Source organism: Bactrocera latifrons, unplaced genomic scaffold (assembly GCF_001853355.1).
Source record: "Bactrocera latifrons isolate USDA-ARS-PBARC rearing strain unplaced genomic scaffold, ASM185335v1 scaffold_130, whole genome shotgun sequence".
NCBI classification, from domain to species: domain Eukaryota; kingdom Metazoa; phylum Arthropoda; class Insecta; order Diptera; family Tephritidae; genus Bactrocera; species Bactrocera latifrons.
The window spans coordinates 505,760-532,707 of NW_017534742.1; the positions used below are offsets into that span (position 1 = coordinate 505,760).

General features: G+C 32.2%; 2 protein-coding genes and 1 long non-coding RNA gene across 5 annotated transcripts; 2 read left to right on the forward strand and 1 right to left on the reverse strand.

Annotated features, from left to right (window-relative positions):
- Positions 1-203: 203 nt before the first annotated feature.
- LOC108964949 (blood vessel epicardial substance) lies at positions 204-25,563 on the forward strand. 3 transcript variants are annotated; one of them, XM_018927026.1, is made up of 8 exons: positions 204-868; positions 5,157-5,997; positions 18,175-18,332; positions 18,493-18,595; positions 18,920-19,069; positions 19,128-19,263; positions 24,488-24,520; positions 25,229-25,563. In XM_018927026.1, the coding sequence occupies exons 2-8, from the start codon at positions 5,371-5,373 to the stop codon at positions 25,291-25,293; spliced, it is 1,272 nt and encodes a 423-aa protein (XP_018782571.1). In that variant the 5' UTR covers positions 204-868; positions 5,157-5,370; the 3' UTR covers positions 25,294-25,563. The 3 variants fall into 3 exon arrangements, with proteins under 3 accessions (XP_018782571.1, XP_018782568.1, XP_018782570.1); XM_018927023.1 differs by lacking the exons at positions 24,488-24,520; positions 25,229-25,563 and adding an exon at positions 22,153-22,304; XM_018927025.1 differs by lacking the exons at positions 24,488-24,520; positions 25,229-25,563 and adding an exon at positions 22,153-22,304 and having other exon boundaries at positions 204-418.
- On the reverse strand, positions 6,712-11,804 carry LOC108964950. The gene is made up of 3 exons (XM_018927027.1): positions 11,011-11,804; positions 8,662-8,903; positions 6,712-7,835 (listed from the first exon to the last, which is right to left on the reverse strand). Exons 1-3 carry the CDS (start codon positions 11,442-11,444, stop codon positions 7,387-7,389), a joined length of 1,125 nt encoding a protein of 374 aa, XP_018782572.1. The 5' UTR covers positions 11,445-11,804; the 3' UTR covers positions 6,712-7,386.
- LOC108964951 lies at positions 16,324-17,931 on the forward strand. Its single transcript, XR_001993062.1, has 5 exons — positions 16,324-16,643; positions 16,704-16,800; positions 16,874-16,956; positions 17,037-17,181; positions 17,384-17,931. It is a non-coding gene; the product is annotated as an uncharacterized LOC108964951 (long non-coding RNA).
- Positions 25,564-26,948: the final 1,385 nt, after the last annotated feature.

The window sequence follows — 26,948 nt, forward strand, 5'->3', positions numbered from 1 at the left end:
AGAAAATAGAGGCGGTATTCACATTACCTTACGTTTGGATATATGTATATATGAGAGCGGTTTTCACCACAGTTCATGTACATATACATACAATAATATGTGAGTACTTTGCGTGCTAGTAATCAGCTGCGTGGTAGATAGGCAGACAGACAGACTCTCGATAAACAAGCGACTAGTTAAATTTCTTCTCACTAACTGTGAGTAGTCGATGTCGGTAAATTTTTATACGGAGGGGATTAAAAAGTTTTCGTATAATTCGTTCTCTCTTCTTTATTGATAGTGTAAAGTTTACTAAATTGGGAAAATCTATTCGAAATAATTAATATATGTACATATATAATATTACAAATAGTGTCAAATGCATACCTAAGAATCAGTATGGATTTGAGGATTTTGAGGATTAACGTGTAAATATGTGGTAATAGAAGCTTGGAAACAATTGCTTTGATTATTTGTAGTTCTTTTTACTCGATGTATTTATGTATGTATACACATCCATGCATCTATAAAAGTTTATTAAAATTGTGGTACATTAGTTTACGTCAAAGGGAAAAGTGAAGGCACATATTTTTGGCAATGCCTGTCTATATATTAATGATAACAAAATTAACAAGMATAGATTGTGATTAAATAAAAGCAACATATTAACATTAATACAAAGAAGAGGAAATTTCTCATAAACCAACATCCACCCCCCGCATCGTTCGAGAGTAAAGTTCAGACGTACTTATGTACAAATGTAACAAAATATATATTGAAGTTAATAATAGTAAAAACATTGAAATATATAATTAAATTTTAACATTTTGTAATAGTTAGAAAAGTGTTTAAATGAGCCCAACAATCAAAACAGTCTCTTGATTAAAACGTGAGTATTAACCTCTTAATTGTTTCACTTCGTATACAAAAGCGACAAGTATGTATGTGTGTGTCGGGTTTATACAATGTATACACATCACACGTTAGCTTTGATTCTTGTGAAGAAAACGAGAGTCGTTCATCAAATATTGATTCACAACCAAATAGAAAATTCATTGGATTATTCCCATGTAGAACAGTTAAGAGCCATATAAAAGGGCATAAACGGATGCAGTGAAATTATACGACAATGTTCGCTTAAACAACTCAATAAACATTTAGTCCCATAGYAGCGGAACTAGAATTATTTGTTCGAAGTGAATTTGCGAAAAATCGAATTAGGTAACATTGAGACCGACAGTCAGAAAGTCCAATCACAGCGGTKAAAGTGCGTTCACGGTCGGTGCAATATGAAGGAATTGTCGTATACTATACGGTAATATGAAATCAGCTGACTGAAGTGATTCGTTCATTGTATGTGAATGTGTGTTTTCCTGTATTCATATACAATATTTTTATTTACAATGCGCTGTTGTAGGGTAACAGTTCGGTTCTCATTGGCAATCAAATCTTTTGAATTACTCCGCATTGTTGAAATTGGATAACAATATTTTTTAACTTTCTCTATTAACTTGTGTACTCGCTATTGTTGTTTAAACCCTGTTCAAAGCGATGCAAATGTGATTTAATTTTGAAAGTTTTATTGTCTTAAAATCAACCCGATGACATCATTAATTCGTTTGTGAATGTGTATGTAAATATCTACAAGTACAAAAAACTAATATCTAAATAAAAAGCATCATAGATGTTGTATCTGTTACACCCACTTCCATTTCATGGTAACCACCTCCGCATATTGCTCAAAAGTGCTTCCATCACCACAGTATTTGTCACCCTGAATAAAGTGCGTTGGTTTATGTTCACCACTCGATTTGCCGTAGTTCGTAACTCACGGTGGATATTCATAATAATACCCCTGTTCCCGGTTAGATATGATAATTAGATTGCCAAATTGAGTAACTTCGAGAAGTAATTGCAGAAGATGACATACTTTAGGTGTAAAGGCACTTTCAAAAATTCATTTTTTATTTCGAAAAATTGGTGTTCATACCTTGAAATGCACTCGTTTTCCATTACTATTATTTTGATTCGATCACTACCGTATCGGTCCCCTTATTTCAAAGTGGTGTACAAGGATTTCAAATAATGTGAATATTACAAAAAAAGTAAAAAGAATTGAGTAACAAAACGTGGTGCGCACTCTTTTATACCCTCGCAACATGTTGTTACAAAGCATAATAGTTTTCATCTCACAGTTGGCATCGTGATGAGACACGATCTGTCGTCATGAGAATGTGGTTTTGCAGATTGGCAGAAAGTGACCGTTTTTCGCATATGTGAATCAGTGTGAGTTAAATGCATAAAATTGTGTAATTGGCATACCTCAATAAACGCGCTGTGCGGTGCTTAACGCGTTAATGTCGACGAGTATTCACTTAAATTCTAAAATTAATACAAAGATATAAATGCAAAACGAATTAATTTATTAATAATACTTTAATTCATTTGCAAAAGCATTAAGCATCACTCGATCACTCGTCAAATTTTTAAGAAAAATACGGAAATTACTTCTTATCGCGTTGTCAAAATCGAATTTTCCAACTCTCTGTCACTTTTATTTAGGTATGCGCCATACAAATTCAATGAGCAAAGAAATTTTTAACAGTAAGTCAATCAGTCCAGGCCTTCCTTTAGCCCCAACTTAAGTGATGTAAATATGTTTGTATATTTGTATGTGTTTCTTATACAAATAGCAGATGTTAAGTTTTCCTCCTTGGTTGAACTTAGATCACTTACAATTTGAGTTAATTGATTTGGCTTTAATATAAATATCTCGGACACCACAGAAAATTTCGTAATGAAATGTAAATTAGTCTATGGTCTACATATCGTCACCTGAAATGCAAAATAACGTAACAACATTTTCGGAAATTTACAGTGGCACGAATGAAACACGAAATAAAATAGAACATGAGTGAAACAAAATTTTAATGCAGGTTAAAACTGGTTTATATCTGAGCACAGAACCTGAAAATGTTGAACATATGTAATATTATGTATGTAATTTGAAGTAATGAAGCGTAATCAATAAGGCACTCAATTTCGAATTTTTTGATGATACGTTATTTTGCATTTCAGGTAACGATATGTATAGTTTTAATAAAATGCCAATACGATTGTAATTCATTCACAATTCTGTCGAATAACGTACGTACATATGTGTGCTAAACCCTAATGTAGCTTCTTATACATGTCCCTTGGCATTCAAAACACCATTAATATAAAACTTATAAAGTACCATAACTATGCTCTACAATAAGATACAAGACCGTCATTTAGCACAACAAATTTCACTAGAGAAGGGCATCTGTATTTAATGTACATATTTCCTAAACCACTAAAGTTATAATAACCAAATTTGATAAAGATAAGTCATTGCGACACCCCTACCGAAAGTGTGTGAATGCTTGAAATGGACTTATAATCTCGCCTACTTCCCGTATTTGTAATGTATATAATGTCCGATAAATCAATAACTAAATGCGTCAGAGACAATAAAGTTCACAGCCGGAATTCACAGCCAAAATAAAAAAAAAAAAATTTAACATAATTTTGACATTTTCGTGATACCGTGTGAAAATGGGCGAAAGCTGACAACAGTGGGCGTGGTTCCTATATAACATAATTTTAAATTACATATGCCCTCAAATACCGAATGCTCCAGTGTCATGTGYGAAATTTTTATCGAAAATGTCGGTCAATCTGTGACATAAACCATTTACATTAAACCGTTGAGGTTGGTCATGTATAATATTTTAATGAAATTAAGTGAACAATTTTTCTTAAAAATAAGGTGGCTTAGCGATGAATACGAATGGAATTGGCTTAGACCTTGGTCCATAGTTCGTATTCATACAGGGTTTGTCCGGAAAGTAACAGGACTGAGTCGAATTAAAAAAAATATTAAACCAATCGTTACAACTCTCTTAAAACTCTCAAAATAGGCTCTTTCTGCGTCGATGCAGCGCTGCCAGCGCCAACACGGTCTTCATCAGCGACCTCTTCCCGGCCATCCAAAAAGGCCTGGTGCTACCGAACCACACCACTTCTTGCTAAAGCAACGTCTGGGTAAGCCTGCTTGATCATATCAAACGTATCTGTCGCAGATTTACCGAGTAAATCGCTGCATTTTCGGCTTTCACTACTCATTCTCCGGACAAACCCTGTATTATGCATATCTAAACAAATGCAATATATTGATTAAATTTAATGTCTTCCGTGGGGTATACATTTATATAATATATTTCTTTTGTTTTTTATACTCTTGCAACATGTTGCTACAGAGTATAATAGTTCACTTTACGGCTGTATACTTCACCTAAAACTAATTGATATAGATATAAAGTTTTAAATACGATCCGTCCGTCCTTCCGTTTAAGCTGTAACTGGAGTAAAAATTAAGAAAAGATGCATACAATTACAATCGGACCACTGCCACGCCCACAAAACACCATTAATCGAAAACATATGAAATGTCATAACTAAGTACAAAATAAGATATGGAATTGTAATTTAGCATAGGAGTTCGTAATACTAAGAGGCACCTGTGGGCTAAAATTTTTGAAAAAGTGGGAGTGGGTCCAGCCTATAATTGGGTTAATCTAACTATATTCTAAACCACTTAAGCTACAATAACCAAATTCGCTACACTGTAAAAATGGATGAAATSGGAAGATAAATCCGTCTACTCTYCTTATAACAGTTGTTCACGCCAATCGTTCGTTCGTTTATGCCCAGACTCCCTTAAAACCCTCTCATATCATATAGGGTGTAAAATTATGTCTCTGGTATATTTAGCAAATTTGCAATGATTTTTTCGTACTTTTAGCAGTTTTTAACAGTACGGTAATATGGGGAGTGGGCGTGGGTATCTTCCGATTTCATCTATTTTTAAGGTGCAAATTTACATATATACATATGTAAAAATATTATTTATACATATGTATATATGTATAATATGTCAATTTACACTGTAAAAAATTCCTCTCGCTTAGTTTGCGACATATTATATAGAGATAGAGATACATATTTATAGAGARAGCTGAACTTAAAGGTGATTTAAGTTTTCAAAGATTAATTGTCACAAAAGGCAGTAACTAACTATACAAACAACAAATATTTTCATCCTTACATACATTTGTATATAATAATGTGTTTAAAAATTATTTGTCTTGCAGAAAACTCGATAATAAATGTTGGATATACACCACGTGTGATATGAGATGCAAAATAAACCTTATCTACCACACTGTATTAAATAGTAATAAGCGTACGATATAATTATCCTGTATTACATACATATGTAGAAAGAAAAGTTATTCCAGCTTTCAGCCCTAATGACTCTGTGCTATTACTCCCACTCATTTACTTACTGTAAGAGCGAAACAAAATATGTTACTTATAAGTGCGCTCGCCCTGGGTTTTGTGGACTCAACAAATTTCAATGCAGGCATTCACTTGGGCATATTTAATCTTGCGACAACAGCGGTGGCTGCAGCCACAACGTCGGCGATAAATACAGCTGTTGCAGAAGACAACGTGGACGCTGTGATAAGTGGCACAATGCCGATAATATCCACAGAAGACACTCATGTTAAAGCTTTGACAACAGATACTGTTAGTGGTACTTCAATAGCGCATACAACGACATCAGTTGGCAGTAGTGCGAGCAGTGGTACCATTACTTGGGATAACAATGGTACTCTTCGATCACTTAATCCAGGCGATTGGTCGATCGAACAGTGTGTTATTTGGGAAAGGCCTCATCATCTTTATTATCAACTAGGGAATGCCTTCTTTCTACTAGCATTCTTGGCACCACATGGACCTTTTGGCGCATTGTGGCTGAGAGCACTGATTCTCATAGGATGCACGCTGATGGCGATGTATGGCTACTTGGTAGAGTGTAAACCAGATATAGTGATCTGGTCTGGACTATTTTTCATCGTCAATTTCATTTACCTAATTATTGTGTTGTGTCGATTGCGACCTGTTCGATTCGATAAAGAAATTGAAGGGGTAAGTAAGATGGAGAGCTAACCATTTGCATTTATTAGTGGGATATGTATCCATTGCGATATGGTTTCAATTATGGACATTTCGCTAACTTACTGGGTTATTTTTTAATTTTATGACACACAAAAACCGTATAGTAATATTGTAATAATATTTTACATGGAAATTTAGTCACTTAAAACTGCTATTATAAATTGAAATCATAAAAAGTAAAGAAGTATGAAATGCGCTTGTTACAAATACATACTTTATATACTTTGACCATTTGCAACAATTAAAGGCAGGTAAAATATTTTCAGGTGTCTGCTAAACTCTATGATAAACAATATTTCAGATGAATGCACGAATATAAAATACTTCGAAAAGAATGATATCCTTATTTATTAAAAACGGAGTAATTTCATATCTAAATACAAATAATTTAAGAATCTACAAAAAAAAAAAAAAAATTAAAAAAGTTGTATGTTTTCTTTGATATTTATACTTGAGAAATAATACGAGTATACAATTAAATATCCACTTACCTAAAGAGTTATACTAAAAATCATATTTTTTAATTGCATATCATTTAATCTCGTATTTATTTTAATTCCATGAGATGTTTATCTCGAATGTTAATCGGTTTAAAATCATTATACACATTTTCATGAGATTATAATAAAATGTAAAAACATGCAGATGTCTAGTAGAGAATAGTTGTACTTGTTATACCTTTAGAATTCATATTGGTTCAATAATCAGAAAATCGTTATTTCATTTGATAGACTATTCAAAATTTACTATACTCATCGAACGTGCCTGCTAGTATTTACGTACATAAATTTGCTAATATGAATAACTGACATGTGTATGAATGTGTTTGACTTACATTACTATATGTACTCATCCTAGATAGTATTAGTAGCTATTCATTCAATCGTTAACATAACAACAGTATTTCTAATTTGGTTGCATGGTTAAATGGACTGGATCTGATATGTATATGCGTGTATGTATGCTTGGATGGGTATTGTCTATCGGGCATATACTGATTTATATGAGTAGGGTTATGGGGTATCACAGTTTATAATTATGAATTATTTTTGATATTCGCATACTTAAATTTAATGCAACTTATAGAATACATTTTATAATAATGGGAATATGAGTTTTACTAATAAGAATGTACGAATAAAATACATACTATGTTATTTTAATAACTTCTTATATTATACAAATGCAATAAATTTTTTGGTATATAGTTGGATATTGTCACATCCGCATACATAACCCGATCGGTGGTCTGGTAGCTGCCACAAACTGTTTCAACTCAATCAAAATATGGTTATAAACGATTTTTGTTGGGTTGCTACTTTTGGTTTGGATAATATCAAATCTATCCACTTTAGTACCTTAACTAATTTGTATTTTCGATGCGAGAAAATACAAGTGAAGGCATGTAGCTAACAATACGGACATATTGCCCATAGCGATCGTCATATGGATGCGACGAAAAGTTGTGTGAATTCTTTGATAGTGCGGACACTGAATAAGAATGCCTTGCTCAAGTGAGCCCACTTCCCGTCCACTACCGATAGCACCTTCAATCCGATATTTCTCATGCATCAGGCGCAGCATTGGTGGAGCGAGGTAGAGTCGTATAATAATCTCAATTAAAACAGTGGCGCTCAGTGCTATCAGCTGCGTTATTGCGGTTGCATTCCATGAGGTGAGGAAGTACTTCACAAAGAGTATCAGCATACTTATGCTCAATATTGAGCTCATAGCAAAATAACGTGGGAATAGAATCTGTTGACATTGCCCAAAAATATGTCGCGGCAACGAGAAATATAATGATAAACCTGAAATAGAGTCAAATTGTTATTAATAATAATAATTCATCAAATATTTCAAAACTAAAGAACTATATAATCAAGATAATTTGATCCTTTCAGAATGCTAATAATGCTAATTGCGCACTAAGCACTTTGATAAAGCAATAAAACTAAAACTGGTAGGTATACGTATACAAATATCGAAATGATTTTGTTGCTTTTGTCTGTTCGTTTGTAGTCTAAAATTGAGAGTAATATGGCAGCAAACATGGAAGGCATCGATAATCCACTATCTTATTAAAACATTTCTATATATACAACCATACATAGGGCACTTTTAGAATATCAGGTTAACCACCTTTAGGAAACATACCTAAGACACCTGATCATATCTGYAATTAATATTGATGTGTTTGTAATTTCTTTCCTCCAATAGATGCGAGAGATAAATACGTATAATATTTGTAAAAAAAAAAAAAAACATAGTACTTGCTTATGCATGTATGAATACAGTTACTGAACTATTTAATTTACGGACATAAGCTGATCATTATATTGTGCTGGTTCAAATTTTATATTTCTGTGCGCCTATTAATATATACATATTACGAATATACACATGTATATATGTACATATTTGTTTGCTCGAATAATTTATTAAATTTTCTGCAGAAAATTGGTTCGTCTGCGCACTTCTGATAACCGGTGATTTTGGGATCGGCTTTGGCTTTAAATTGTAAAATATATGGACAATGAAAATGTAACATTCGTTTAGTTTAGAAATAAAATTCCTTCTATAAATTTACGCAGAGCGTACATGTAGTAATTTCACTGAAAACTATATGTAATTTACCTGAGATGAATGTCATCCATATCTGGGCACCAAAATGCGTTGCGAATGCACCCAAGTATGCGATTGTAGCCAAAGTATTATGTCGTTCGCTTCGGCGATCGCCCATTGGTGAAACTTGGTGCGAGGCTCTGTTATTGGAGACGTTACGGGTGTCGACTATATCTGGCCATACCGTGAAAGTAACAAAAGTCAGTACGCAGACGGCAACAATGTGGGCTGGTTGCGTTGTTCTCGTCAACAATCTATAAATTGATAAAATATCGATAGTTTGTAACTTTAAATGCATTTATACTATTCAAAATTATCAAAGGAATTCAGGGACGGCTTATAGTTATTATTTCCTATTTCGCAAACAAAATTATAAAACGGTTATACATGCAATGTATTTATTTGTTGAAGGAATTGACAACATCATGATATGAGCCGGAGACTTGCTTAATTTTTACAGGTAATTTTATTTCTGAAAATACGATGTGTATAGCTTGCAAAAATACCAAACTTATGAAAAAAGCTTGAATTTTTTCTCTGCCTTGCATATTTATGCGCTTAGAAGTCGCAGCGGTGTGGCGTACGTGCGAAAACGCATGCAGTTTAAATGAGGTTAAATTTTCATATGAGTACTGACTTGGGACCAGAACGGTTGTGCTCGCACGAAATTGCTGTCACCTTCTCAATATACAGATATATGTATGTACTTTCCAAATTTAACGCTTTATTATGAACCCTCAAGCGGCAGAATTATTCATTGACACTGCATTTCCATGAATGTACAAATCTAAATATTTGCCTATATAAAATTGCAGCAAATTGAAACCCTGATTTGCTGGTATATCAACACTTAATTGACTAGCTGGACAAATAATAAGTATAGGTGTAAAATGGAGTATAAAATACGCAACGGCAGGTGGTTCAAGGTACAAATGTATTTTCGTAATTAGCGCGAAAGGATGCTAAATTAATTTTTGTAAAATCTTAACAAAAAAAAAGCTATAAGCTTAATTGTGCGGTGTTATGGCACATTTCAACGTGAACTATGAACTTGCGATCTTTATTGTGGCGTTGTCTAATCAGATTTTTTGTACTAAACATTTATAGTACAAAGTACACACATATATAAATATAATTGAAACTGTGTGTGTATAGACCACATGACACTATTGGGTTGAAACTACCTTTGCAGAAATTAATAAAGTGTTTATGTATGCACATGCAGGTCGAGCTTTATATAATAAATCAGTTAGTGCATAATGTAATATGTGTTCTAAATGTGTGAAAGTACATTTAAAGCATCAATGACGTATTGAAAATATTTCGCCACTATTCATTGGCTGCGGAGGCGATGTTAGGCCTTTCAAGTGCACTTACATGTATACATACAGTGCGTGGTGTATTGTCTTGAGTGACAACAAAATAAGTTTCTTCATTCAATCGTTTTAGAAGTTTTCTTTACAACGAATACAACTGTAGTTGGGCAATCTGGCATTTGCTTTCAGTCGAAAYTTAAGAAGGCGCCAAATTGTAATTTACACGTTGAAAAACGAGAATGCGCGCATGAATGTGATATAAAAAAGTACGGATGGTTTTGAAGCTTCGCAAACTTTTTATGATCGGTAGACGACGATTACGATGTCACACCTCAAGCTATTTACTATTCTATATTACTTAAACCATATCGTCACAGAGAAGCCACGTGTTGACATAGAAATAACATCTACATGCAARCGGTGTATGTATATGTGTTTRTGTGTATGATTTCACATCGACTATCAATTGCATTGTTTTTTCAGGCGGAAACTTTCCAATAGCGGGCGCGTGAACGTCTGTAGATAAAATTTACAAAGCTTTTGTACACGCGCACCTATACCTAACTTCATACGGGCAGATGTATATACATATGTATGTATGTGTGTAAGTACCTGAAAGAGCACCTGCTACAAAACTGATCTAATTCTGAATGTCAATTGGTGGCTGTCGTGACGTTGTTATCGTTCACAAGTTCGTAATGACATTGCCATTAGGACACTGCATATATAACATTCACGTTGAAAAGAATATTTCATATGCATGTAAATATGTTCATATGTCGGGCGGAAACAAATACAGTATGCATACGTCCTTAGGTTTAATAAGTAAATGAAATTTTTAACCGTTCAAGCGTCATGAGACCACGAAAGAATTATTCTTGGATRTATATGTGTATGTATGTATTTAACATGCACAAAGTCTGTACGAACATAAGCAGAATAAAATAATATCAAAAATCTAAAGCCATTGCAGCAGCAATGCGCTGTTGCCAACTTAATTACAAGCAATGTACAAAGTGATATACCATGCGATTTGAAGACTTACGTATATAATTTGCTGTTTTGCATTTTTTCCACAATGTCACACATGCGTTGCACGAAGTGTTTCGTCATTTCAGTTGTTATGGCGAGTGCGTCCATATCGCCTTGAGGTTTACTGCTTTGAATATCTTCACTACCTGCAGCACCGATGTTAGTGATTTTATCCTGCAATGAAGCACCGGACTCTGTTGCTTGGTTGCGAAAACGCCCGCACAGGCGGGGAATACTTAAAGGTTTCATCTGTTCCGTAGGAAGTGGATTTAAGGCATTCACATCGTTTATATTATGTGTATCCATGTTGGTGTTAGGGGAGTTTTGTGCAGCCTCCCGTTTTCGAATTGTATACTGCACAGTCTTTACAATTTTCTCCGGCATTCCATGCTCTATAAATTTCCGAATTTGATCACTTTGCATACCGGGACCGGAAGTTTGGCACATATTTTTGCTTTTTTTTTTTAAATGGTTATTTCAGAGGAATATGGTATGAGTGTCAGCATATACATAAGTGTATTTTTTGTTTATTTAATTTAATATGCCACTTTATTCTTTTTATTTCTTATAATTGTTAAATTTCGAAATTTGTAGGCACTGTGGTTGGAGTTTTAATTTAAAATTAAAATGGTTATTAGTAGGTTTCGATCGATTCACTATTAATTTCGATAAAAGCCTTTTCACACTTGTTTTGTTATTCCTTTAGTGAGTTTCCACTGTAACTGTCTCGAACTGACCGCACCGTAACTTTCGCACGATACTTGGACTAGTCGAAGTATTGAACGCTTTTGATTCAATTATCACTGCAGTGAGGTTTTATATTCGTGCAATACATTCGTCAAAGATCACATTTCCTGTCCAGAGAACATCAAACAACAACAACTGCGGCCAGTCATTGTTCGGTGTTGTGCGCATGACGCTCCGAGAACTTCAACCAGAGAACATAAAACGTGAACAAACTGCTCTTCGCTTGGCACTACTACTCATTCGCTCAGTTGACTCAGATCGTCCGCTGAATTGTCGAAATATAAGAGTTTCAAGTATAAAACGTAAATAAAAGCTTCTCTTGGTAGTTTGCTGTTGGGAAGTCAGATATAGTACATATATTGACATCTGTATACCCTTCAGACCATGCTTTTGAACTCATCGGTTTGTCGCAGGGAGAATGCCACCTTTTAAATATTCCTAGTTTTATAAAATATAACCGATTTGATCACTTGTCTATGAGTTCAATACACATACATACGTGGAATAAACTGTTAAACTTTATCGGTATTAATATGTGTGCTTTAACTGACGCCTTAAATATACGATGTTAGAATACTGGCATGAAATTACGTGAGATTTACAGCTTTCCAATATGGAAGTGATGGTACTTGTCTTTATTACCACTATTACCTTGTGATTGTCATCATTCCTTCATGGGACGGCGTACTAATGTCATTTTACTTCCAAATTTTTTAGTGACAAGCGCGCAAGTGAAGCTTTTTGAATGGTGCGCAAATTTATTTATTGTCCAGATTATTATTTCACTATACATACATATGTTCCTATGTATATCATATATGTATATTCAGACACAGGTTTCAAAATAATAAAACAATTGAAATTCATAACTGAACTCAACAGTTTCCTTTCTAAATTTCTTAAGTACATCATTTAATTTGACAAAATTGGAATCAAAGAGGATTGAGTGAAGAATATTATTTTCCACCAAAAAAAAAAAAAAAAACGAAATTACAAAACCAGGGATGTATACCTAGTAATGACTATTATTTAATTTTATAGAAGATTTTATGTTTACATATATAGAAACGTACTATATGTAAATAGGTAATCGTAAATGTATGCACTTAAAAACTAATTTTAAGGATCTTGTAATTCTATGATAAGGTATATAATTTAGATATTCGATTCTTAAAAGTACTTGACATTTTGTTTTAAATCATTTAATCTATATAGTATTTTTTTTTTATTTTATTTTATTAAAGCTTACATAATAAACAAATTATTAAATAAACTAAAGTACGCAGCGCTAGCATCAAAGGCTTTCGGCTGATAATAGTATAGATTTGTACTTTATGAATCATGAGTTAGTTTCATTCCATATATCGTCATTTTAATGGGATCCCCGATATTTTGGATGCTCAAAAATGTGATACACTCTGCGGTTGCGAAGTTTCCCACAATACATACAATCATACCATTAATCCATAAATACAAGACAAATTTCACCAAAATCGAATAGTGATCATTGTCAGTGTAATATTCACAATTTGTTCATATCATAATTATTTTTTTAGTAGTAATTAAAAAAAATATTAAGACAATACATTTTGTTGCATGTAATGACATTACTTAGTAAATGTAAATATTACCAGACATTTTTTAGTTTTTTAAAAATAAATATATATGCATGAATGTATATGTAATATGTGAAATGTATGTGAATAATAATTAATTACCTGATTTGTAGACTAAATATACTTCTGATGTTTGAAAGKATGAGTGTGGTCAAAATGACGTACAAAGGTAAATACAGTTGCTCATCATAACTGTATTTGGTGTCAATAGCAGCGTCATCTRTAAGTATGAAAAAATCCCCTTAGCAACGGATAAGATCAGTAAAACATTGTGTACATAATTGTTAGCGGACATATACTACATACATAAATATATTTTATATTCGATTTTAGGGGGCCAATACGGCCACGGGACGCATCATGAACGATCATATGAGCATTACGTATGTACGCACATATAAGAATGAATGAATAGGTCTGTGACGAAAGTAAGCGAGCGCAGTCATATGTATTTTAAAATCTTTACGAAATTTTTGTGAAATTATTGAAATAATTTTGCTGTGTTAGTAGTGYTCTAGATAAACAATCATACAGTCGTTAATCGCGTAGTTTGACGATAAGTTATTGGCAAAACCATACATATGTGTGTATGTTGCTTCTATGGCTCACGTGAGACCTTGCGCGATTTCAATTCGTAACTTTCTTGTACAATACCATGGAATGTTTTTCTCGTTCTTGTTGTATTATATTACTTTGTAGGAATAAGTGTGATGTTATCATTGTCATAAAACCAAGGTCCAATTATTGTCGCGAATAATATGATTTGTAATTCATGGGTATTGAATCAGTTCTGGAGTTATATGTACGTATGTGGAGTTATTCTAACGCTCATTCAATAACSTATGTAAATACAGAATGAAAATGTGAACATTATGCACATTTGTATGTATGTGTTATAGGAATTTGAATATTTTTCCCACAATTCAATGATGATATGTAGGGCACTGACCTTATAAATGTACCTACATATGTGTGTGCATTTTCCTATATACATACATATGTACATACACATACATATACATATGTGAATTTCTTATCAAAATTCTGATAAGAAAACTTTTAAAAAATTGTATTAAAGTTAATATTATCAAATTTTTTTTACTAATACTAATTTATCTAGTTATTTCCAAAATATTTTTAACTAATTAAAAAACGATAATTACTGCAGYCACGATTCGCATGACAGATAGAAAAAGTATTAGTCAGCATTAGCGATTATTAGTTTTTAGATTAAACTAGTAAATTTGTTTTCACATCTTTCGTTGTTGAAAATTTGACCACGAGCAGCAAAGTAGAGATTCGAATTTTTGTCGCAATCCTCTAACCGCTCACGTGCCTATTGGTAAAACAAATGAGTGTTGTATCAATTGTTGGCTAGACTTTAATGGGCTTCATACAATGTATCAATATATGACAATACTGTTAGATGTTTTGCGATTATTAAAAATATCATTGCATTGCTCAAAGTTGCATCATTTTGGCAACCCCCCAAAGTGTTATAGTAAATTCATTCTACGCAATTGCGTATCAAAAGAATTTCTCATATATATGTACGTACATAAATTTTTGGTTTTAAAATATRTATAGGGCAAGGCTAGGGGATAGTAATACTTTTTATTCTAAATTTCGCGCAAAAAACTAATTTGTCGAAATATTTTTTTTTAGGTAGGTATAACTGGCCAAATTGTTCAAATAGGCGATGAGTCTTGGATGTAGGTTTACGACGCGGAAACAGAGATCAATCGGCCGAATATCGTGAAAACCGAAGCCGAAGCCGAAACAACCACGTGAAAGTAGGTCAAAATCAAGGTCATGTTGATAGTCTTCTTCGATTAACGAGTTGTGGTGCACTCCGAACTCCATTCGACCGGCCCCACAGTCAACAAGGAATACTATTAGAGAGTTAAACGACGTTTGCGCCAAGAGGCCGTAAACTCTTGATTTTTGCAGYACGATAATGCACCGTCTCATAGATAGATAATGTTATTTTAGGTAATGCACCGCGACCTAGGGTCTATTGTGCCCTCACCGTCTCATACTTCATTGATTCCTTGTGACTTTTTCGCCAAATTCTTGCCGAATTCACTAGATTTAGCTCCGTGTGRTTTCTGGCTATTCAGCAAACTCAATCGACCGCTCCGGGGAAATTGTTTTGATTCAGTTGAAGACATTAAAAGTGAATCGTAGGCACATTGAAAGCTAATACGAAAGTTGACTTTAGTTTAGTTAGTTTCGAGGCTTGGAAAAAACTTTGGAGCCAAGGGGGATTACTTTGAGGGGAACGAATGGATTTTGAAGAATAAATTAAGAATTTTAAAATTATGACCAAAGTCTTACTATTTTGCTCATAGTAGTAAAGCTTGCTTGAGGGAGATATGACTTTTTAGCTCTTTGACTACTGTGCTGATCTATGGCATCCAAAGTCGATAAGATTAAAGTAAATTTTTAATGAAAAACTAGTCGAGATGACTCTAATTCTTTGGGGAGTTATGAAGAATTTATCTTATTTATCTTCATTAATATAATTTGTCTGAATATACTTTCTTACCCGAAATTATTGCTTTGCGCTATTATTATGACCGTTAATGAAATAATAAATCGGTAACTTAGGGACTAGTGGCTAATTAGTAAAAGCTTAATTCATGCTGAGTGCATTTACTGAGATTCTTTTGTTTAGAAAATTCGTTTTCAAATACATTTTACTCCTTTTCTAATTTTTGTTGATGGGTATTAAAATTCCCCTACATGCATATATACATATGTATGTATGGATTTATGTTGATATACATATAAGCGTTCTCATTCCCACCATTCAAAGTATCGTAAACTATTCAATGCAAAAGCTATGCTCAGATATGCAAGTGGGTGGTTTGGACGGTGATAAAGGATGTAACGCGTTTGTCGGTGCAGGAGGGTTTGAGCGCGTTTTTATTGTTGCAAATTATTGTATGAGATTCTCCGCAAATTGTTTTGCGCTCCATCTCGATCGGCTGAAATTGTGGCAAATCTGAATAATGTCAGCATACTGCCTCGTCGCGCTCAGGCTTATAAGATTACTCAGGGTGAGAAATGCTGGATATACCTAAAATTGCTTGGTGTTGGTRATTACAGTTGTCGGACAGTGGAATCGTTGGATCATTGGCCGGTTGCGAGTGGTGTACGTGACTCTGGTGTTATCAGTAATGTCTGCGCTAGCGATATAAGCACAGTTGYGGATCTTGAAGAGCAATTCTGTAATGCTTTTTCACTTCGATATCGTTCGCTTTTGTGATATTACTGGTCGGTCGGTATTTTATTTCATTTTTAGGTAGTCTTACTTTTAATGACATTATGTTTTYTGCAGTCGGGTTTTTTATTGTCAGTTCATTGTTTGACTTTGGCACTTAAGAGGCAAAATCATTACTGTGCCGTTCGGATGGCTATAAATGAGCGCAACCACAGTTAGTAATCATCAATGCCTATGGTAGGAATGTGTGCACATTAAAAGCGATATTCACTTTCTTTCGTTAGCAGGATATTGTTAGATAAATTTCATAAACGATTGTTTGGAGCATTCAATATATGTACATATGTATCGAATTTTATTCTGTTATCTTGTGAGTCTGTATTCAAACTATACTGTTAGTTTACATAATATGATCTTTGCTTGCCTACATATTTTGTTTAACATATTCAGGTCAGTTTGAAATTCCACGAAACAAATGTGAAAGGAGAGATTTATTGCCACTATTCAAGATCACTATTAAAGAAGACGCGAAATTGAAATGTATGCGATGAAATCTTTTGTGATGTTTGTTGTGATCAATTTACTATTGAAAATGGTAAAAAATTCAAATCCGTAGTTTTAATATATCATAAAATCACAAAAAAAGTTTTAAATAGTTTCTCCATATGTTAAACGAATATACATAAGTATGTATATATATATAATAATTTTTAGTGATAGTAAATGTTGCGGAGTTTCAATTTAAATGCCCAAAAATTATTATTTGGTCACAATTTAAAATTTTATAAAAACACTAGTTTTGATCCGCTCTCAAACTGGAATAAGTTGGCATCCGTTAACCTCTGGTAAATACAATCCAACAGTTACTTGGAGGCGGGGGTTCAAATTTCTATAAGAGCCCTCCATTTGTGAGATAACGTCAAGATGCACATCTGACAGAGGCGTAAGAGGCACGTATGTCGTAACGTATTTGTTATTTGAATTTGAAGGTGCTGCGCAACTAAGATTACGCACTATCATTGACATTCTTACATGCAAGCACTGACGAACAATTTTAACGTTTTATTTTTCTTGAATAACAATGAAGCGCAATGAAAATGATCATGTCATAACGCATAACCGATAAATATTATATATAGTATATATGTATGTACATACATGAACCCAGGTAGTCAATTTAAGTTTACTTGTATATTGCGATATCTTTCCTAATGATTGACTTTTATTGAATATTTAAATAAAATAATATGATAAAACGCACATATTTAGCTGCATACCTTCAAATTAGTTTATAAGAAATTATTGACTTTGTCTGTTATTGTAAAAACCTATAGCCACGTGAATGTATTTTGACTATATACATACAGCAAAAATTTTGATATTGTCATATATTATCATTAGATACATAATCTATTAAAATATTTTTATAAATATAATTTTTTTTTAATATTACGATACATACATATGGTATATGGTATATTGTATGTATGTATGAAAATATTTTTGTAAATATTGTTTTATTTTTTTAATTAATGAAGTATGTAAAAAAAGAATTGAGGATTTCATAGATGGTATCGAATGCTTTCAGGTATATGCCAGTTTATTTAAACCCCTTCGCGTGACGAGACATCAATTTAAAAAAATTTTGGCTTGTATGAAGTTAATCCGATCGTTGAAATACCAGGAAGTGTATGCGCAAGAAAAAATAACCAAAGTTGACAGTCTATCGCTCGTTCTGTCTGGAAAGTAAGTTGAAATAATAAGCCCAAAAGTTTTCTTTGAGTTATCTTCTTGTGATAATCTATATGAAATATAGAATGCCAATAATATTTCGCAAAAGACATGGAAAATTAAAAGCATTTCCATTAAAACTGAACAATTTTATTTTTTTATACTCTTTACATAGATTGGTAGTATCACAGAATCAGAGGGCGTTGCATATAGTGTTTCCTCATCAGTTCCTAGATTCGCCGGAATGGTTTGGAGTATCAACCGATGATTACTTTCAGGTATGTATATTTTAATGTCGCACTAAAAACTCTATGCACCTACCTATTGCTATCGAAGCCATTCACTTAGGTCAGGATGCACCTGATCCCTAGATAAAAATACTATAGAATTTGACATAGAAATACTTACTTACATTACGTGTAAAAGTGAAAATCCAKTTAAGCCAGGATCGTTTATAATGTTTGCTAAATGCTTCCTATCTAAGTGAGATGCTAGTGTGTGCATATTCAAATGTATTATTGAAAATATATACGCAGAGTTATAGCTTATTTCGCTTTGTTAATCTCCAAAATGTTTACACAACAAATGTGTACATACATCAGGTATCTATTATGGCTATGGAGGAGTCACGCGTTCTTATTTGGCATCGTGACAAATTAAAATTATCGATAATGGCTGAACCATTTTTACAATCAGTTTTTGATCATATTTTGGGCCGCGACGTTGTTAAGAAGTTGATGCAAGTCACACAGGTTGGTGAAGAATGATAAATTCTTATAACTTTTTTATCTACTTTTTGAATATTCTCAGGTAAGCGAATCCATAGCTAGTAATGGRTTTTTACCATCGGGCAGTTATGATGATGCCGAAGACAAGCCCATGCTGATCATGAAGAAGAGTGTGGAAGGACATGGCCTAACGGCATTAATAAATCGCCAGCTSCAGGGTAAGTTCATGAGATTATAGAATTTGTGCTTGTCTTGATTGTACTTGTACACGAGCTTAGTAAAGTTTGATTGAAAAATATTTTCGTAAGTAAAGAATTGAATGCAGATTATAAGTTTGTATAACAGACACTTGTTAGCAAATATTTACAAACATTGGATATACACATAATTTTATTATATTATAGGTATCTTCATACATATGTACGCTTTAATGAAATGTACAAATTGGGTATTATTATTGTATTCTTCATTAGTTATCTTCGTAAGGCATACTGAGTAGTAGTAATAGTATGTGCGTATGTACATATGTAATTGTAGATAATTATTTGCATCGCTTGACTCATTCGATTTATATTTGTAATATACGTATGTATGTAAATATGTTACTTTTGAATAAATCATCTAGTTAAATTTTGTTATGTTTAATTTTTTTGTTGTTAAATATAATTCTTTAACTATTTTATGTGTTTTCATTCGGTACATTGTACGCATGGTAAACATTTATTAACGATTCGATAAAGATTTCAACCACTTCTAAACGGAAAGAGGATRATAGTAAGGTTGAAATCGGTCTACTCGACGGGACCACGCACTCTTTCCAACAATTAGATTTCCCCTAAGCGTATTTATAAAATAACAGAACAGAAAAATATCTAAGTTCATTCAGAAACAWACCGACCAATCTGAAAGATCTTTTAATGTGATTTGAGTAATGTATATTTTTATAATCTCATAACATGTTTCTACAGAGTATAATAGATTTTTTTTAACACATAAAACTAGTCGAGGTAGATATAGAATTATATATACATATATTAATGATTAAGACGGCAGGACAGTTGTAAATTCGGGTGACTGTCTGTCGTCYCTGGAAGTTATAACTAGAACAAAAGGGTATCTTGATGAAACTGTGTATACATGTTCTTTGGTACCATAATTGGTATGGTTTTGTATGGGCATAAAATGCCATTGTGAATAAAAAMTATGCTTCGCCGAACAATGAATGTTGAATTCTTTCGCAACTATTTTTATACTTTTGCAACCTGTGTTAACCGATCAGGATGATAGTCCGTCCGTGCAAGCTGTAACTTGAGTAAAAGTTGAGATATCTTGATAAAACTGGTATGTGGGTTTCTTAGTACAAAATAAAATTACGAATTCATARAAGGGTGTAATCGGATCACTGCCACGCCCACAAAACGTCTTTAACTTTAAGCCTATAAAGTGCCATAAATAAGCAGTCAATTAAGATCTCAATGAAAATTACAAAGCATGTTTTACTCATAGCAGTGTATCCTTATGCCTAAAATAAATAAAATTGGACAAAAACTTGACCTACCCTCCCATATAATTAATATCAGGTATTTCGAACATCTGGCAGAATTTACTCAATAAGACTTGTGATTGTATGTGASGTACCTTTAATGAAACCGAGGGAACATTTATATGTATAGTATGTGGCATTATAACAGTAAAATCGGGTCGATACTGTCTTAACTTCCATATAGTACATATCATGATTTTCATTTTTCTAACATACCTTATATGTCCGTCAGTGTAGTAGTTATAAGGAACATATGTATATCTATATAAAATTGCTTAGATTCCGATCCACTGGTTTTACATATTTGATTTTTGAAAGTTCAAAGAGTAAAAAATATTCGGTTGCATCCGAACGTAGCTCTATCTTACTTGTTATTTTTCAATTTAKATTTGATAAGAAAACCTCAGATGAGGCACATCATGTGTACATATGTACATACATATATACTTAATATAGATGAATTTGTCGCCATAGAGAGTATGGTGCGGAATTGTCGATGCATGTGTAAAAATCAAATGCTGTAAAAACTGTAACTACACCTAATTTAACATAAGAATTTAGATAAACTAATCACATCCAAATGTTTTGGGTTTTACGTATTTTGTTCTTGTGATTGTGTTTTGAAACTTTGTATTAGTATGTATTTTGTGTTATGCAGATTGTAAAAGTGTTAACTGAAACATCAAAGTAAATGAATGTTTCAATGTTGGCTTCTGCCCTTATGCCATCGCGTTAAAAACAAACCTAAAATTAATTGACTTTGGATACCTTTGACTCCAGAAATTTACTAATGTGTCTGTACAAATTACAATAATGGGTTCTTATAATTATCGTTTGTTTTATGTATGTAAAATAAATGGAGATGAAATGATACATACATACTACTGTGATCAAATTGRAAGGTGAATTTTTAATTTATATTTCGCGTGTTTTTCGAATCGGTCAATTTTTTTTCTTCAAGTTGGTAGTACTGTTAGTGACATCTATGCTATATTTCACGYCAAAATATTTATTACTTTTTGAGATAGCGTCGTTTTGTGAGGCTCTAAAAGTGAATTTTTCGATGTTTACTATTTCTGAATTTATTGAACAAAGAAGTGCGATAATGCACCACCTCATACTGCAATTGTTATTCGTGATCATTTCGCCACATTTTCAACTAACATCGTGWCGCAACCATCACATTCGCCTGAYTTACCTTCGTTTAACTTCTAGCTATTCAGCAAATTCCCATGACCACTAGGAGAGCACCGTTTTGACTCAATTGAGAATATAATAGCTGAATCGAAGACGGCTCTAATGGCCCTAACGACGGAGGATTTTTTCAAGTGCTATGATGACTGGAAAATTCGTTGGCATAAGTGTATTTCAGCGGGAGGGGATTACTTTGAACAAAATTCACCTTTCAAATTGATCACAGTAGTATATATTTATGTATGTTTGTTKATATTAATTTCACAGCATATTCATATGGAAGCACATCCGAATAAATTTTTATTTATGCAATTTATTTTCCTCATGTCTTACATTTATTTATTTATACTTTGTTATTGTTCTATTTTAGAAGAGCATGTACCTTTACTTGGCCGTACCTATAAATCTAATACACTGCATATGGTGTCAAATCAGCCAGTGCAAGCGTCAAATCAAAAATCTGCTTTATCATCTACTCGGCATAAAAGTGTCGTACGCAAAGAGTTAACGTCTCCATGCTAATGGATAATTGATCAGTCAGGCTAAAAGCGATGCGATCGAGCGCAGCAGAAACGCAAACTCACACGCGAACGTAAATTTAAAGACGAAATGCATTTGCTGCGTAGACGCTGTATTGCCGTCAACACCAATGCTTCCACCGTCGCCCCAACTATCAACGACCATCATTCATATACCCACCATTCATTGCTAATATTCATCTGATCACACGACAGTTTTCTTAAGTTCGTGCACAACACGTCATATGCACCTCATATACTGGATATGAGTTATTCAAAAAATTCGTTTTTCAAAAAAACACAAATATTGTAAACTTTTATGTCGCCATGTTATATTTTTTAGTTTGATTATTTTTTAATATGAAAAAAGGAGTTTGCTTGTGCAGCGATGAAAAATCCGCTCTAAAGCTCATAATAACTATTACTATTAGATTTATTCCAGAAGCGACATCTAATGAATCGAGTAAATAATTTGAAATATACCAAAAAGTTGAAACACAAATATATTATAACTCTTGTGTAAACTACATATAGTGGCTTAAAGTCCAAAATAACGTATGATCAAAAAATTCGAAATTGAGTATTTTASTGATTATTATTCACTACTTCAAAYTACATACGTACATATATAAGTACATATGCCCAACATTTGAAGGTTCTGTCATCAAATATAATACAGTTTTAACCAATATTTAAAATTTGTTACATAACAATTTCCATTTTGTATCGTGTTTCATTTATTCCCCTATAAATTTCTGAAAATGTTACGTTATTTTGCAATTTAGGTGACGATATATGCCTACTTTTTAGTATAAAGATATGTATGTATGTATATAGGTACATATGTATATGTATGTATGTAAATAGTAAAGTTGTATACAAAACTTATTAAAGTGTCTAGAAGCTCAATTTTGCGAGTTTGTGCTTAATATATAGTATTTGTAACTACGTAGAAATAAATGTAACTACTTAATGAAAAGTTAATGGAATGAGAAGGTTAATACGTTTCTTGAATATGCTCCACTCTTCGTTAGGAAATACATAACTTTACTCAGCTTGCGATGCTACTCAATTATTTACGTTTCTTTGTACGAATGTCACTTTTAAGTTCAAGTTTGCATTAAATGAAAAGGACTTTCAACTTAATAATTCATTATTACATTATAATTCAGTGATTATAATTTTATTACTGATAGTATTAAAGGAGTGTTATCCTTTTTTTTTATTAAAAAACTAATAACGATCATTAAATACTTTTCTAATAACCGAAAATACGTTTATTTTAATTTTTGGCAGCTTATCTGACCCACATCCATAAGTTTAGAAAACATATATACATTTTTTCTTAAACCCCTCATATGAATTGATGTTAAAGCAATTTAACTTACATTACAAATATCACTATTAGCTATATTGCCAATCGAGAAAGTGAAGATTTYGACCTTTTAGTTAAGCAGCTGAATATTTTTTAAATAAAAAATCAAAGTTATTTCAATTCTCGAAAAAGTAAAAAATATTAAAGTCGACAATAGTTCTAATTTATATTACGATGCACAAAATTTTGGGGTCAAAACTGAACAAAAGGGCTTACATAATTTTAACATTGGGTTGCCGCAGATTACGATATACTACCTCTGTGTGTTATATGGTTGTTAAGATGATTTTGAATATTGTGTGCGCTGTGGTTAAAACACCAATGATTTTAATTTTACTCAAAAATTATATTTAAGTAATACAATTTTTTGGTACTCTAGTCAACTRAAGTCATACCAAAAAAATTTGACGATTGATAACACTTCATCAGAAAAAAAATTAAACGGGCTGCATTGAAAACCATAATAAAGAATTTTGAAACTTCAACCAAAATGCGGTTGGGTTGAAAATCTGAAAGGGCTTTACAGATAAAAATACCTGTACATGCTTTTGTAGATCTGTATCACATTTCAGTTCTTACTGGATCTTAGTATTAAATAAATTCAATAATGACAATAATGCAGCTACTTTCGATGGAAGCATTTGTGGTAGTCTTTATTGCGGTTTAGAAATATTTAAATACAAAAAATATACAGACATATTTTGTATTTATTATTTGAATATTACAAATTGTATTTATTCTTTTGTTTAATTTAAAATTTCTCTTGTTACCGTTTCTTTTCTCACAAAAATGTTGCGTTAATATACCACCAGCCATACCGAGGATATCGAAGTACTATGATTGCGGTAAGTTGATTAATGCATGCTTGTGCATGTGTGTGTTTGTATGAGTACATGTACATATGTACATAGACGTATTTTCAAACTTTATACATGAACAAATATGTGTTRCCTTTTCTTGATTGATTTTTAGAACGCACCTCGTAGAAGCTTATTGAATCTTAATTACTATAGATTAAGGAGGAAAAATATAGATTTTTGCTGGATTAGTGTGTATTAATACACATATTAAAAATTATGTTGGCTATTATAAACCACAGATTACAAATTCGGAATATATAGAAAATGATTGGATCATATACAAAAGATATAAGATCTATCTTTAAGGATATGCATATGCGGAAGTATAGTCATTGAACAAACTACGAAGTCATACGTTCTTAGTGAACATTATTTTGTTATTAATTCTCTCTGTTGCACTTCATATAGGTATACATAAATATTTTTTTTTAATTTATATTAAAGAAGATTTTTTTTCGGTTTTAATTTTATTGTTTGAAAATAAATATATATAATATAGTCAATAGACTATCATTGTAACATTTTTCATATATGATAGTGAAACATGAGTAATTTAAGAGTCTATGATAATATACGTCCAATGCAAATTTCCGAAAACATCTCTTACACATTTACATACCATTATCTTTAATCTTGCCATATTTATTATTTTTTTTTTTTTTTGTACTAATTACACTAAAAACTCTTTTGCAGCGGGTGATCCTAACTCCTGGCGATTAGGTAGAATTGATGAGACTGACCATGAGACGGCTGTGTGAGTGTTACATATATATAAATATATGTATCCCATAGATGCAACAGCGTTGATACGAGCAAAATATATCCCAGCCCTGACTCAAATAGATATGTATATAAAGGCAGATTAATTATATGTATATTGTGAATTGATGTAAATCAAGGGCAGCAATGGAGACAAAGTGCGAATGGAATTTTTCTAAGTATTACTAGCAAATAAGAAAATTATATAATTCTTGTATTGTTTGTACAGTAACGACAAAGATTTAAATACATAAATTCGATTATAGACAAAGTAACGAAATTTTAAATATATATATATATATATTTTTTTTTTATTTATATATTTACATATGTATTTATGCAAGATGTATACTAAGAAATCATACCAACATTCTTCAAAGTTTAATATTCTTTAGCATAATTTTAAAATATATCAGAACAGTTGGATTTTTTTTTTTAATCAATTTAATTTATTCTGTTGACATTTTGAGTTTTAACTATTGATTACATTATACGATAAAAACGTGTTTTTTTTGGCATCGGACGAAAGCAATGTTTTTCGAGAGATTGATTAAGTACAAAAGCCCTTTTTGCGTTTTCGAATTTAGTTTCCAAAAGCGTTATAAGCCTGTTTTGAAATGTTGAATCTTTATTGCGTTTTTATAGGGTAACTTTGAAAACCCATATTTTTTTTGTCTTATAACTCACCCTCTCCAAAAATTTAGGACTCTTTCWATGTACTCTTGTACCCCTTTTTTATGACATAAGTTCCACAATTTGGTTTTTCATACGTATCTGTGTAGATATCTATTATATATAGTAGCAAACATAGGTTTCATCGATTATTTATTTAATAATAGATACAGTGTAATAGCCATATTCGTTTTATTTTCACCATGAATATATTCATATATATTTATGTTTATGACAATAGAAATAACTCATAAGAAACCTTTGGTAATCGGTAAGATGGTTTAAAACKTTCAAATTGAGAACAAAGTTTTGGCAAACTTTGGAATAAGTTGTAAACAATATTTATTAGTATTTTAATTTATTATTTTTAATACTTCGAAGGACAACTAAAAAGGTCCGGAAAATATTTTTTTAGGGTCTTTCACGTTTAGACGTCAAAATAAATTCACAGGAATCTTATAATATATGCATGCAAAGATGAAGTTATAACGTAAAAAAGTATTACAAAATATTAGAATTATGAGCATTTATTTATTATATAAATAAAATTTAAAAAAAACGAAAAATATACTTTTTTTAAATATGCATAAATAAAATATATTTATGACCTTTTTTAAACTTAATTAATTACTTTCATATATAATTTTTTATAATATCTTGTGCTGCTCAACCCGAAAATCAATTAATAAATATGTATATGAATCTTTGAATTCAAATTTTGTAGAACCGTGTTATACAACAATGTTCTTCAAAACAAGAAAAAACGGTAAGTTCGTCCACCGTAGTTAAAATATACATCACAGCCGCATTTTTTATAACATTAAGGAGTATACGAATCTTTATCCTGATTCTGCTCAGTTAGTTTGAATGGCAGCTGTACGAGGTGTGTTCAAAAAGTATCGCGAATTTTGAATTTTCGCGGTTTCGAATTTTTAGTTGCTCTCACTTATGCCGACAAGCTCGGCCATTTTGAATGTTCATT

Excerpts from the sequence above, each read along its gene's own strand:
- LOC108964950 (XM_018927027.1), bottom strand. The coding sequence starts at position 11,444 with ATGTGCCAAACTTCCGGTCCCGGTATGCAAAGTGATCAAATTCGGAAA. Across the intron at positions 8,904-11,010 it reads CAAAACAGCAAATTATATAC|ATTGTTGACGAGAACAACGC; the intron begins GTAAGTCTTCAA and ends ATCAATTTATAG. Across the intron at positions 7,836-8,661 it reads ATGGATGACATTCATCTCAG|GTTTATCATTATATTTCTCG; the intron begins GTAAATTACATA and ends ACTCTATTTCAG.